At 47.6% G+C, this 13,973-nt stretch overlaps 1 protein-coding gene across 3 annotated transcripts in view; it reads right to left on the bottom strand.

Annotated features, from left to right (window-relative positions):
- kalrna (kalirin RhoGEF kinase a) overlaps positions 1 to 13,973 on the bottom strand; it is a 150,884-nt gene that overhangs the window by 61,306 nt on the left and 75,605 nt on the right. For all 3 annotated transcript variants that reach the window (XM_085374813.1, XM_085374815.1, XM_085374814.1), the window contains exons 17-25: positions 11,501 to 11,675; positions 11,007 to 11,259; positions 9,877 to 10,043; positions 8,519 to 8,638; positions 7,752 to 7,820; positions 7,510 to 7,659; positions 7,276 to 7,425; positions 2,052 to 2,166; positions 1,815 to 1,930 (exon numbers count right to left, since the gene is read on the bottom strand). In XM_085374813.1, the coding sequence (XP_085230939.1) occupies positions 1,815 to 1,930; positions 2,052 to 2,166; positions 7,276 to 7,425; positions 7,510 to 7,659; positions 7,752 to 7,820; positions 8,519 to 8,638; positions 9,877 to 10,043; positions 11,007 to 11,259; positions 11,501 to 11,675 (1,315 nt within the window). The remainder of the gene's footprint in view (positions 1 to 1,814; positions 1,931 to 2,051; positions 2,167 to 7,275; positions 7,426 to 7,509; positions 7,660 to 7,751; positions 7,821 to 8,518; positions 8,639 to 9,876; positions 10,044 to 11,006; positions 11,260 to 11,500; positions 11,676 to 13,973) is intronic.

Here is a 13,973-nt window from a genome sequence, read left to right as displayed (position 1 = left end):
TCTCACACCACACTGTAGTGCTGAAAACAAACAAACAAACAAACAAACTTTACCCAAATCCTGATCTGCTCCTACAGCTAACCATGGTGCCCAAACCTGACAGCCAAGGTAAGCTAAAGAACTACAACGTGAGAGAAACAGGACACAAACTGTGCTTTCTAGGACTTTCCACCACTGCCACCCTCAACATAGACACCAATGCAAAACCTCCTAGAACCACCAGAGGGCGTCGATCCTCCACAACAGCAGTAACAGCAAACAGGTTACTTCGTGTCACAATTTTGAACAAAGCTTTGACCGATGATTTAGATCAGCAAACTATACACCGGCTACCTCATAAGTGAGTATAGAAGAACATCATTTGGATAATGATGCATTAGTTATGCTGAAATACAGGAGGTATAAGAAAGAGACTCGATGTTATTGCACTTTGAAACTCACAGTTTCAGCTACAACAACACAAGTTGTGATAGGACAGTAAAACACAGCGTCCACAGCACCAGGCTGCAGCAGACATTCAGCCATTCATTTAATTTTCTTAAACTCAACGAGGATAAAACTGAAATCCTCCTTGTTGCTCCACAGTTTCCCTTCTCCTCGGGTTCAGAGCCTTGGTGTCATCAGACCGTTCACTATGCTTTAAATGTCACATCAATAATCTCACTGTTCTATTTCCATCTACGTAACATTAACAGATTACGTCCTTTTCTTTCCACGCAGCATCCATTCTTGTCCACAGTCTCGTCCATAGTCTCCCGCATTGACTGTTGTAATTCCCTCTTGCATGGTCTCCCCCATAAACCCCTCCATCAGCTTCAACAGGTTCAAGACTGTGCTGCTGACATGATCAGCAGAACCCCTCCTACCAGCACATCACTCCTGTCCTGCAGGAACTTCACTGGCTCCCTGTGAAAATCTGGATAATATACAAACTTCTTCTGCTCACCTTCAAGGCCTTCATAACCTCGCTCCTGCTCACCTCTCTGCTGCAGGCTGTGGAAGTCTCTGCCCACATATAAGAAACACTGGTTCCAGTTTAAATCTCTGCTCATCTGTTCGAATCTGCATTTTCGCTGTGAACTTATCGTTTATTTTATCTTCTGCTTTTTGTTTTTCATTGTTCTTCGTTGACATTGTTCTATTATGTGTTTTACTGTGAAGTGTCCTTGGATGTCTTGAAAGGTGCTTTTAAATAAAATAAATGCATTATTATCCTCTCCCGTCCGCACTGCTCTGGACTGTCTGCAGCTGGTCTGACTCTGCTGCACACTTCCTGCTTTATTTGCTCACATCAGTTCTGGACCCTGTGTGCAGCTACGGCCCCTCACTGCTCTGCACAGCCAGCTACCTGCCCGCTGTAGCCCGTCTCATTGCCCAACACATCTTAACAAACAGCCAAAATGTGTGCAAACAATAAGTGTTGCTAGGCAACGCGGACTATAGTGTTAGAATGACAACCCTGTACGGCTCGAAGCACAACTGGTTGTATGAGTTTGAAAACATCCAAAATTCCCAATATACAAACACATATTTGAAAAAGTCATGAAATATGAAACGATGTGTTTTTAACAGCGTTGCATGAACTTAACTCAAACAGTGTTTATAGGTGCACTGCAAACTCTACTCATTCTGTGCAACGTTGTAATAATCACCCAGTGTTTACAGTACTAACCTTTGTCATTTTATTGTTTCATTACTGCAAATAACTATCAATGTGCTACTTATTAAAAAAGGTTACTATAAAGCGTTACCCAGAGCTACGATGAGCCTCGTGTCAAAGCTGAGCGTTCGTTCTTTGGACTTCACACACTCACCTGTTTGGCGCTGCGTTCAAACACCAGATACTGCTGACACTGGTCCAGCCGTCGTTTCTTTAATGTCCAGAAGTGAAGGACTCTGTTCTCTCTCTGCAGCAGCTCGTTCAGAATAGCTGCGCACACCAACACAGATCAGGGACAATAATCACAGAGTTCATCCCTAACTGCTACACAACCTTCCTAACTTGCCTATCATGGACATGGACACACACACGCTGCATCAGCAGCACTGACCTTTAACCTGTTGCTCAGGTCCCCTGGTGTGACCGGCAGCTCCAGGCATGCTCACATTGTTCCTGTGAATGTACTTCAGAAACACCTCTGCATTCCTCCGGGCCAGAGTGCACGCCTGTAACACACCAACATCAGTAAACATGCTGCTTGTCTGTGCAATGTCTATGTGTTTGCTAATAAGTGCTCAAAGCTGTCAGGGACATCCAGATGATCAGACCAGATAATGTCCCTGACGCGCCCTTTCTAGGCAGGAACACCAGAAAACACCAGGATCCACAGAGGCTGGGTCTGAAACACCCGGTGTAAAGGTGCTGCTGAGACAGTCCAGCACCAATGTTCCCTCTAAGCTGCACACTGCTGGCACGTCTCTGCGCACAGAAAATCTGAGTAGCGCACAAAAAAAAAATCTGACCTGAATTGAAATTGAAATGAAAACGTTAACAATTCTGTTCTGCAGTGTTAGTCAGTGACTGGCTGCTCCCGTATGGGATCAGAACGATGCCACCTTATCCCACAGTCCAGCCAATGATGTGATTCACATTTGTATATACGCAGCTAATCAACATCGCTGACAGGCTCTGACAGCGTCCTTATGTGCGACACCGGTGTTTTAGCAAAGCGGCTGATGTGGAGTGAAGCCACGTTAATGACAACGTGCACAACCATTGGAGATGTGAGCAGGACAGCCGGAACAACTGACGGACAAAGTGTGGACTTTATACCAGTTTTTAAATTGTGTTGATCGGCCACGTAAAACCAGAGTTATGATAAAATATCTGCAATGTTTGGTTTTCTTCCTGAATACTGTCGTTGTTTATACTTTATATAGAAACTGCGTTTTATAAGGAAAACACTCAAAAGCCTGTGAGCTAAAACAACACCAAAAAAAACCAGCCTTTCCTATTGGTGGAAAAATGTACCTCGTGGACCAATCAAAAAATGATATGGCAACATGGCATTTAGATGTTTAGGGAGGGGGAAGTTTTAGGAGTGACGGCGTGTTTGAGATGTGACAGATTTGCCACGTTTAGCCTGTTTGGAGTCTAAAGTTAGTGTGTTGTCTTGTGTAGTTGGTGTGTAGTTGGTGTGTAGTTGGTGTGTAGTTGGTGTGTAGTTAGTGTGTAGTTGGTGTGTAGTTAGTGTGTAGTTGGTGTGTAGTTGGTGTGTAGTTGGTGTGTAGTTAGTGTGTAGTTGGTGTGTAGTTGGTGTGTAGTTAGTGTGTAGTTGGTGTGTAGTTGGTGTGTAGTTAGTGTGTAGTTGGTGTGTAGTTAGTGTGTAGTTAGTGTGTAGTTGGTGTGTAGTTGGTGTGTAGTTAGTGTGTAGTTAGTGTGTAGTTGGTGTGTAGTTGGTGTGTAGTTAGTGTGTAGTTAGTGTGTAGTTGGTGTGTAGTTGGTGTGTAGTTAGTGTGTAGTTGGTGTGTAGTTGGTGTGTAGTTAGTGTGTAGTTAGTGTGTAGTTGGTGTGTAGTTGGTGTGTAGTTAGTGTGTAGTTGGTGTGTAGTTAGTGTGTAGTTAGTGTGTAGTTGGTGTGTAGTTAGTGTGTAGTTAGTGTGTAGTTAGTGTGTAGTTGGTGTGTAGTTAGTGTGTAGTTGGTGTGTAGTTGGTGTGTAGTTGGTGTGTAGTTAGTGTGTAGTTGGTGTGTAGTTAGTGTGTAGTTGGTGTGTAGTTGGTGTGTAGTTAGTGTGTAGTTGGTGTGTAGTTAGTGTGTAGTTGGTGTGTAGTTGGTGTGTAGTTAGTGTGTAGTTGGTGTGTAGTTAGTGTGTAGTTAGTGTGTAGTTGGTGTGTAGTTAGTGTGTAGTTAGTGTGTAGTTAGTGTGTAGTTGGTGTGTAGTTAGTGTGTAGTTGGTGTGTAGTTAGTGTGTAGTTGGTGTGTAGTTAGTGTGTAGTTAGTGTGTAGTTGGTGTGTAGTTGGTGTGTAGTTAGTGTGTAGTTAGTGTGTAGTTGGTGTGTAGTTGGTGTGTAGTTGGTGTGTAGTTAGTGTGTAGTTGGTGTGTAGTTGGTGTGTAGTTAGTGTGTAGTTGGTGTGTAGTTGGTGTGTAGTTGGTGTGTAGTTGGTGTGTAGTTAGTGTGTAGTTGGTGTGTAGTTAGTGTGTAGTTGGTGTGTAGTTAGTGTGTAGTTAGTGTGTAGTTAGTGTGTAGTTGGTGTGTAGTTGGTGTGTAGTTAGTGTGTAGTTGGTGTGTAGTTAGTGTGTAGTTGGTGTGTAGTTAGTGTGTAGTTAGTGTGTAGTTGGTGTGTAGTGTAGTCAGTGTGTAGTGTAGTCAACAGTTTTGTTGTGTGTCAGAACAATGAGGCGCCTGCTGAGTGTTACAGGTGTTACAGCAGTGACACATCTGCTGCTGTCAGGCCTGCAGGTATCAGGCTGTTGTTCTCCTTCATCTCATAGTGGACAGAAATTATTTTTGGAGCGGCACAAATAATTTGTGTGGCATCAGATTTGATGCAGAACAGCTGATTGTTCTGTAAATAGTTTGAAATGTTTGTTTAAAAAAACGCCTTGGCTGCATTTTTAGGTAAACAGCTGCAAAATACTTTGTTGTTTGCATAACTCAGTTACTTTTTTGAAGAAGTAACTATATAATTAATTACCCAACATTGGTCATTATATATTATATTTTGCAGACAGAGTTACAGACTCTCTCCCAGACCACAGACTCAGACTCATAATACAAGCCAGAGCTTTTAAAAAATAAAAAAAAAGTTGTGTTTTCAAAATTGGAGTTCAAGTTATTTTTACTTCCAATAGTGTTAACATGCTACACAGGTGATGAACAAGATTGTTTTAAATTTTCATTGTAAGTGGGCTAAAGCAGTTAATTAAAAGTAGTCTAACATAAATGCTGTAATCTGATTATTTTAATAAACCATGTAACTTGGATGATTAGATGCTGGCGTGACCACAGTGCACACGTCTGCTGTTGCTCACAGTGGTCCAAGGGACGCTCAGGGAGACACATGAAACATTACAGGGAACATTGTCCAGCACATTACAGCAGGGTGCAAGATGCTAGCAGGCAGGGTGTACATGGAACGCCATAACCAAGTGGCCGGCATAGTGTACAGGAACATCTGTGCCGAGTATAACCTGGAAGTCCCGAGGTCAAAATGGGAGATGCCCCCAGGGTGGTGGAGAATGACCGAGCTAAGATCTTGTGGGACTTCCAGATACAGACGGACAAAATGGTGGTGGCTAACCAACATAGTGGTAGACAAGCAGCCGCTGTGATAGGTGTAGCTATACCGAGTGGTAGCTATAGCAGGGAGGAGGAACATGAGAAGCTGGAGAAGATGTGGAGGATGAAGGCAACAGTGGTCCCCGTGCTAATCAGAGCACTTGACCATCAAGCTAGGTGAGTGGCTGCAGCAGGAACAACATCTGAGAACTCTGCGATGAAGAGCACAGTCCTAGGAAAAGACCCTGCAGGACTCTCCAGCTCCCAGGCCTCTGGTAGAGGACACTAGCTTGAAGTACAAAGATGCCCGCAATGCAAGTGGGAAACTTTTATACAGTGGGGCAAAAAAGTATTTAGTCAGCCACCGATTGTGCAAGTTCCCCCACTTAAAATGATGACAGAGGTCAGTAATTTGCACCAGAGGTACACTTCAACTGTGAGAGACAGAATGTGAAAAAAAATCCATGAATTCACATGGTAGGATTTGTAAAGAATTTATTGGTAAATCAGGGTGGAAAATAAGTATTTGGTCACCTCAAACAAGGAAAATCTCTGGCTCTCACAGACCTGTAACGTCTTCTGTAAGAAGCTTTTCTGTCCCCCACTCGTTACCTGTATGAATGGCACCTGTTTGAACTCATCATCTGTATAAAAGACACCTGTCCACAGCCTCAAACAGTCAGACTCCAAACTCCGCCATGGCCAAGACCAAAGAGCTTTGGAAGGACACCAGGAAAAGTATTGTAGACCTGCACCAGACTGGGAAGAGTGAATCTACAATAGGCAAGCAGCTTGGTGTGAAAAAATCAACTGTGGGAGCAATCATCAGAAAATGGAAGACATACAAGACCACTGATAATCTCCCTCCATCTGGGGCTCCACGCAAGATCTCATCCCGTGGGGTCAAAATGATCATGAGAACGGTGAGCAAAGATCCCAGAACCACACGGGGGGACCTGGTGAATGACCTGCAGAGAGCTGGGACCAAAGTAACAAAGGTCACCATCAGTAACACACTACAACGGCAGGGAATCAAATCCCGCAGTGCCAGACGTGTTCCGCTGCTGAAGCCAGTGCATGTCCAGGCCCGTCTGAAGTTTGCCAGAGAGCACATGGATGATACAGCAGAGGATTGGGAGAATGTCATGTGGTCAGATGAAACCAAAGTAGAACTTTTTGGTATAAACTCAACTCGTCGTGTTTGGAGGAAGAAGAATACTGAGTTGCATCCCAAGAACACCATACCTACTGTGAAGCATGGGGGTGGAAACATCATGCTATGGGGCTGTTTTTCTGCCAAGGGGACAGGACGACTGATCCGTGTTAAGGACAGAATGAATGGGGCCATGTATCGTGAGATTTTGAGCCAAAACCTCCTTCCATCAGTGAGAACTTTGAAGATGAAACGAGGCTGGGTCTTCCAACATGACAATGATCCGAAACACACCGCCCGGGCAACAAAGGAGTGGCTCCGTAAGAAGCATTTGAAAGTCCTGGAGTGGCCTAGCCAGTCTCCAGACCTCAACCCCATAGAAAATCTGTGGCGGGAGTTGAAAGTCCGTGTTGCTCGGCGACAGCCCCAAAACATCACTGCTCTCGAGAAGATCTGCATGGAGGAATGGGCCAAAATACCAGCTACTGTGTGTGCAAACCTGGTAAAGACCTATAGTAAACCTTTGACCTCTGTTATTGCCAACAAAGGTTATGTTACAAAGTATTGAGTTGTATTTTTGTTATTGACCAAATACTTATTTTCCACCCTGATTTACCAATAAATTCTTTACAAATCCTACCATGTGGATTCATGGATTTTTTTTTTCACATTCTGTCTCTCACAGTTGAAGTGTACCTCTGGTGCAAATTACTGACCTCTGTCATCATTTTAGGTGGGGGAACTTGCACAATCGGTGGCTGACTAAATACTTTTTTGCCCCACTGTATATACATGTTATTAGTTGTGTAGAACATGATGGCATCATCTGCATACGTTATTTATCAAACAAAACAAGCCCAGCAGCCTGCTTTGTTCTTTTAGACAGTGAGACATGAAATCACCTTGAGGAAGGCTTCTTTCTGCTCCAGGTGCTTACTGATCAGAGGCAGGAGGTGGTCGCTGTCGGATGAACTTCCCACTTTGTCGTGTGTGCCGCACCAGTCTTCATCGCGGCGGTACTCCTGCTCCAGGCTCTCCAACACACTGCACACCTGCACAGACGCACAAACAGTTACCTTCCTGTTGCTGATGTAAGAAAACAAAAACAGCGACGGTGGAGTTTGCTTGAAGTGCACCTGTTCAGATGTCTTGTAGAAGGCTACGGATGCATTGACCAGCTTCAGACGGTCCTCCATCTTCAGCATCAGTTGCTGCCAGTGCACGGCAACCTTCTCAGCACAGCTTCGAATTGCCTCTGGATCATAATGACTCGCCTGTAGCATCATCTGACAAAAGCAGCAAAAGAGGTCAGAGCTGTCAACTACTGACGACGGAGAAATGAAGGGAAACAGTTAGTTAGGCATTAAAGAAGATTCACCTCAGCTTTTTGTTGGACCTGCAGAGCACTCTGATGTGTCTTCTGAAGAGAGTTAGCGTGGAACAGAGACTGGAAGAGAGGAGATTTGGTTATTATCTCCACTTTCACTCAGTTCAATATACCATTCCTAACATGCCTTTGTGGAGGTCTACACAAACACAAGGCTTAAAGGTTAAAGGGCCTCTAAAACTTTTAAAATCTCTTCCAGGCAAAAATAATCTTTAAAGTTCGACTCTGTGCCAGAAAAGATCATTTACAGCTTTGATTACAATTCTGATGATTAAGCTGTATTAAAATGATCCTAACATTTCATTCACTGTTTTATTTAAGTTAAATACAGCAGTAAGGAGGCAAAAGTTTATTTTATATTGTTGATCATATTGTTGTGCACGAGTGCGTGAGCCTGGGTACACAGCAGCACATCAGCAGGAAGATGCAGGAGTCATATCATCAAGACACACACACACACACACACACACACACACACACACACACACACACACACACACACGCACACACCTTCACCTTCAGTAAGTGTGTGTGTGTGTGTGTAAGTGTGTGTGAAGCAGCTGTAACTGTTCAAACTCAGAGCAGAATGTAAACGACTGAGGTAAGCCTGGTTCACACACACACATCACAAAGAGCACCTCTGTGTCACTGCGTGCACATCTGCTACGATTCAAACCAGCACACACTGAAAAATTATTACTCCTGTACAGTAAATAATTAGGCCGTGTGTGTGTGTGTGTGTGTGTGTGTGTGTGTACCTCTATAGCCATCTGGAACTGCTCATGCTCCCTCTGAAGCTGCTCGGCCTCAGACAGCGAGCTGGCGTTGACCATGCTGGCGTTCAGCATGGACTCTCCGTTACGTATCCAACCCAACACCTAGACAACGAGTCAGACACCATGACAACATACGACTTATATAAACATGCAGGTGTATACACGCTGTGGCGGGAAAGCCTCCCTCACTAAAACCATATCTGTACTAATAACATGTAATACGTGTGCGTGTGTCTGCAGACGCTGTGGAGCTACACGAGTGAAGCTCGGGAAACTCCAGCTTCAGTCCTGCACGACTAACACGCGCAAACATCTGGGAGCGTTTATCATGAGTAATGTTTTTATTGACACACTTACTGAAACATCTTTAATAATGTGTAATCAGAATATCAGTAGGACTACACCTCGGACCTTTTGTGTGACATGCGTCATTCTTAACAAAAGGAAACTTACAGCAGTGAAAGGTCAAAGGTTATTTTGTGCAAGTACAAATAAATAGACTGTTTTTGGCTTTGACTGATGTCTTAATGGACACACTTGCACTACACGCATTATGTTAGTCAGAGCTTCAACTACACGACACACACAGCTTCTGAGAGTTTACAACAACTAGTGTTGATGCACCTGTGACATGCATGTGCTCCTCGGGTTACATTTCTTTGTAACACGGTGAAATCAACGCGTTCACATCCCAAAACCTAACACATGACATCATGTGACTGTGGCAGGTAGGAGGCACGGCCCGACCCCGATTCACCGCTCAGTGACATCTTCCCTCGCCGGCTGCAGCTCTCCGCTCACAGCTCGACATCCACATCAACAACAATCATTTACGTGCAGGGGGGAGTGATTTCGCTCAGGCGCGCCAACCTCCAACCCCATTCTGTTGGTTCAATCCAATCACAGGGACGCGCAAGGTTGCCTCAAAACATGACAACCTGTGAGTGTTATGTGTGTTTGGAGTGAGAGTGGTCCTGTGGAAGATGACGTTAGCCATGGCAGACGAGGTGCCTCATCTATTCAAGGTTGTGAACTTTACTGACGAGTGATCTCAGACAGGATAGCAGTGAGGGTGTGTGCCTGCGTGTTATTAGCACGTTGGCATGAGCTTAATAAATGATTCAGCTGTATCCATTTGCAGCAGTAGCAGTGTGTTTCCTGTCTACACACACAGCCTGGCTGTTGTTCCTGTCACTTCTCCAACATCGAGCAGCCTGTTCAAAACGAGAACAGTTGATAACAACGTTGCTCTAGTTGGACTAGGATCCAGCTTTCTCTGAGTCTCCCCATAGCAAAGTAGGTTAAAGATGGAGTCGTCCCTGTGAGTGCCATGCCTTCACCTGTTTAACTTCTCCCTGCAGGTGGCGCAGCTGAAGAGTCTGCTCCAGCCGCGTGTGCGTGTGCTGCACGTTGACCTCCACCTCCTGCTGCTTCTCATGCAGGAACTCCAGCAGCTCCTGAACCTGAGAGGCCAAGTCCAAGTCCTTCTCTCCCGTCAGCTCGATTCCTGTGACAAACACACACGTTCTGCTTCTGTCATGTCAACAAATTAGTGTAAAGGAAGTTTTGGAGAACCTCAGAAACCAGAGAAATGCTGCTATCTAAGAAAGGATAAACAAGCCAAGCCCTGTTTTCAGGATCAGAGAGACTGTATTTATCCCCAGAGGGCAATTCATTTGTAATTTGTATGCATTTGGTAAAAATAAGAAATAATGGTAAATGGCCTGTGTTTGTATAGTGCTTTACTAGTCCCTAAAGCACTTTACACATCCACACATTCACACACTGGTGATGGCAGCTACATTGTAGCCACAGCCACCCTGGGGCGCACTGACAGAGGCGAGGCTGCCGGACACTGGCGCCACCGGGCCCTCTGACCACCACCAGTAGGCAACGGGTGAAGTATCGTGCCCAAGGACACAACGACCGAGACTGTCGGAGCCGGGGCTCGAACAGGCAACCTTCCGATTACAGGACGAACTGCCAACTCTTGAGCCACGATCGCCCACGTGACAAAGTATGAATTGCTGAATAGCTGCAAACAGAAAAGATTCACCATGTTGCATCTTAAGGATGCTATATTCCCATTTAACTTTTTACTTTCACTGAAAGTGATTTTGGGCTTCAAACAGAGCGTTCAGTTTGTGTGGCGATTCAGAGAGACTGATCCCACCTGGGACCAGAGTAGCACTCTGTTAGTGTCAAGGTCAAGTTTAGTTATGCTGCACAAAGTGCTTTCCCAAAGTCAAATGCACAACAATGATGGAATCCAAATATAACAGAGAAAGATTAATACGACTAAAACAACAAGGACTAAGGCTGTGAGCACAAAAGTGTGTGGCTCAGTGTGCGCTAAAGGCAGTGGATAAAAAAGTCTGGACCTGCCACAGAAAGGCTCTGTCAGATTCAAGTTCAGACCTCATGGTTCACTCCTGCGCGCTCATAGAGGAATCATGTGTGCGTCCCTTACCTGAAGCCTGGACCTCCATGATGTACTGGTGCAGATCTTGACCCTGCTGCATCACCTCATAGGTCATGTTGTTCATGGCTGCTTTCCTCTCTGCGTGCCGCTTCAGCCGCTGTTCTGCCAGACCGATATCCTCTGAGCCGGCGGACGAGGCACCGCCTCCCCCGCTGCTGCTGCCGCTGCTAGCGCCCGAGCGGCTGGTGTCATTCAGCTGACGAGACAGATCCTCGTTCCAAGCGTCTAGTTCTGCCGTGACCTGCCAGAACGGGAAAAGCGAGCAATCATAAAGATTCAAGTGAACAACAGAACACAGCGAGAGCCAGACCTGGTCCAGCAGCTGATCTGAGCACTTGGTCCTGACAGACTTGCTGACAAAACCTCAAAATTAGCAAAATATGTTTTTCTATTCTGCTCGGTGAAAGAAAGCGCATTGATTGGCGTTAACACATCACGTCTAGTTAACTGTACGCACTGAGCCAACATTCCTCTTGCCTGACCTCTATCGTGTACTGCTCAAAGATGCGAAGCTGCAGAAAGATGTCCAGCTTGATTTTGCGTTCATGGAACAGCTCCTCCATCTGGCCCTGGGCTTCATCCAGCTGCTGCAGCACACCCTGTATGTGCGCAATGGAACTGCAGTGTGGCGTCTTATTGGTGGACATGGCTGCATCCCTGCAAAAACACAGGATACAGGAGGAGACGATTCAAAATGGTCCAACTCGTCTCCAAACTCGAGGATGCGTGTGCTCCTGAGAACACCAGTACAGAGGTCATATTTCTCTGTGTTTAGAGTAGCATGAATGCTGCCTGCTCCACTCTGTGTGTAGATGAAGAGCACACACACACACACACACACACACACACACACACACACACACGGCCATGTCTGTTATCTTTGTGAGCGCATTCCCAGGCTTCTGCAGCTCTTTGCAGACCCTACAGAGTAACCGAAGCACCGCCAGCATTCGTGCTTGTGCACGATGCACTATGAGTTTATAACCTTGTGGTGGTGTCGTGTTATTTCATATCCAGTGCCAGAACAGAAAAAAATACAAGTAAAAATAAAATAGGCTGAGTATTAATTAAAATATTATTGATCATTTGGAGAATAAAGCTGTAAAGACACTGTTGCTTCAAGACAAGCGGCTGCTGTTCCCTCTGAGTTACTGAAATCATGCTTCACAGTTGGTTTGAGTAAGGAAGTGTGGCGGAGGTGTGGTCCCGGGCGCGGCTGCAGGGGAGGAGTGGTGCAGTGGGCTCAACGGGGCGGTGCTGGAGATGCCGGTGAGAACAGCTGATGGCGATTTGGACTGATAATGGTTTCCTTCCCTTTTTATAGTGAGACGGAGAGGAGCGGAGGGAGAGGGAAATCAGCTGGGACCGACAGCTGTCAGACTGTGTTCATATCATAACCTGGGAAAACTATGAATAAATGTGGAAGCTGGTGATAAAGACCTGTGTGTGTGTGTACCTGTGTGTAGTGCATTTCACAAGTGGTGCCGAAACCCAGGATCCGGCCGGCGTGGGGATGTCCGACCCACAGGCTGCGCCGACCCACAGGCTGCGCCGCCCGCCCAGCCTTTGCAGTTTCTGGTGAAGATGTGCCAAGACCAAGCGGCGGCCCAGCGGGCTCACCTGGCTGCGCTGCAGGAGTAGACGGACCGGCAGACTCTGGTTCTGGAGCAGCTGGTCGGAGCCGCTGCCCCGCCGAAGCCTCCGCCGCTGTCGGTGGCGATGCCCCGGATGGGGGACGACCCCCAGGTTTTCCTGGAGACTTTTCGTGCCACGGCGGAGGCCTGCCAGTGGCCGCAGGGGGAGTGGGCTCCGCGTTTGCTTCCTCTGCTGTCGGGGGAGGCTCAGACGGCGGCCCTGAGTCTGCCGCCGACCTCGAGGAGCAGCTTCCAGGACGTGAGCCGGGCGGTGGTGGACAGGTTGGGGCTCACCGCTGAGGATCATCGCCGGTGGTTCCGGGCCTGTCGGCTAGCCGCGGCGGATTGGCCGTTTGCTTGGGCCCGGCAGCTGCATGACGCGGCGGTGCGCTGGCTGCAGCCGGGATCGTCAGAGGGCGAGACGCTGCTGGTGGACAAGGTGGTGCTGGAGCAGTTCGTGGAGGGGCTGCCTGCGGAGACGGCGAGATGGGTCAGGTGCCACCGTCCCGCGAGTCTGGAGGTGGCGGTAATGTTGGCGGAGGACCACCTTGCCGCTAAAGCAGGGGAGCCCGGGGACAGCGGCCGGAGGCCGAGCAAACAAGCCCCAGTGCCGGCACCGAGGCGCCGGGTACCTGCGCCAGGGCAGGCAGAGCGGGCGCCGGCGCTGAGCCCCACTAATCCTTTTGCTGCGTTTGTGCCTTCCCGGGGATCAGACATGAGCAGTGCCGCCCCTGAGCCACGGAGAGCAGCACAGACACCGGGGCAGGAGTGCTGGAAGTGCGGGCAACTGGGACACCTGAGGAGGGACTGTCCTCTGATGGAAGTGGGGCAGGTGTTCCGCGTTGCCGGTGCCCCAGCACCCTCTCCCGGTCCAGGAGGGACATACAGCATTCCGGTAAGGACTCGAGGGGGTATACACCATGCTTTGGTGGACACGGGCTGCACGCAGACCCTCGTGCACCAAGGCTTGGTTCGCCCCGGGGCATTGCTGGAGGCAGAATGGGTGGAGGTGAAGTGTGTTCATGGTGATGTTCACAGGTATCCCATAGTGCCGCTGTTATTAAAGTATAAGGGCAAAACGCATAGAGTAACGGCTGCGGTTAGCCCGCGCCTGTCCCATCCCCTAATTCTGGGCACGAATTGGCCGGGGTTTCTTCATCTGTTGGGACAGTATGCGGGGATGCAATCACAACCGTTAGTAGCATGTAGTGTCTGCGCGGCGCTCAGCGGTGACGCGGGGTCATCCGACACTGACTCCGGGGAGGGGGAGACGGCGGGTCCTTCATGGGAAGCCCCGCCGGCTCCGGAGGTTTCCCCCACG

Source organism: Diplotaxodon limnothrissa, linkage group LG16, assembly GCF_057381915.1.
Source record: "Diplotaxodon limnothrissa isolate DT_005_m linkage group LG16, D_limnothrissa_male_GT1.1, whole genome shotgun sequence".
NCBI classification, from domain to species: domain Eukaryota; kingdom Metazoa; phylum Chordata; class Actinopteri; order Cichliformes; family Cichlidae; genus Diplotaxodon; species Diplotaxodon limnothrissa.
This window is presented reverse-complemented; position numbering and strand designations above follow the sequence as displayed.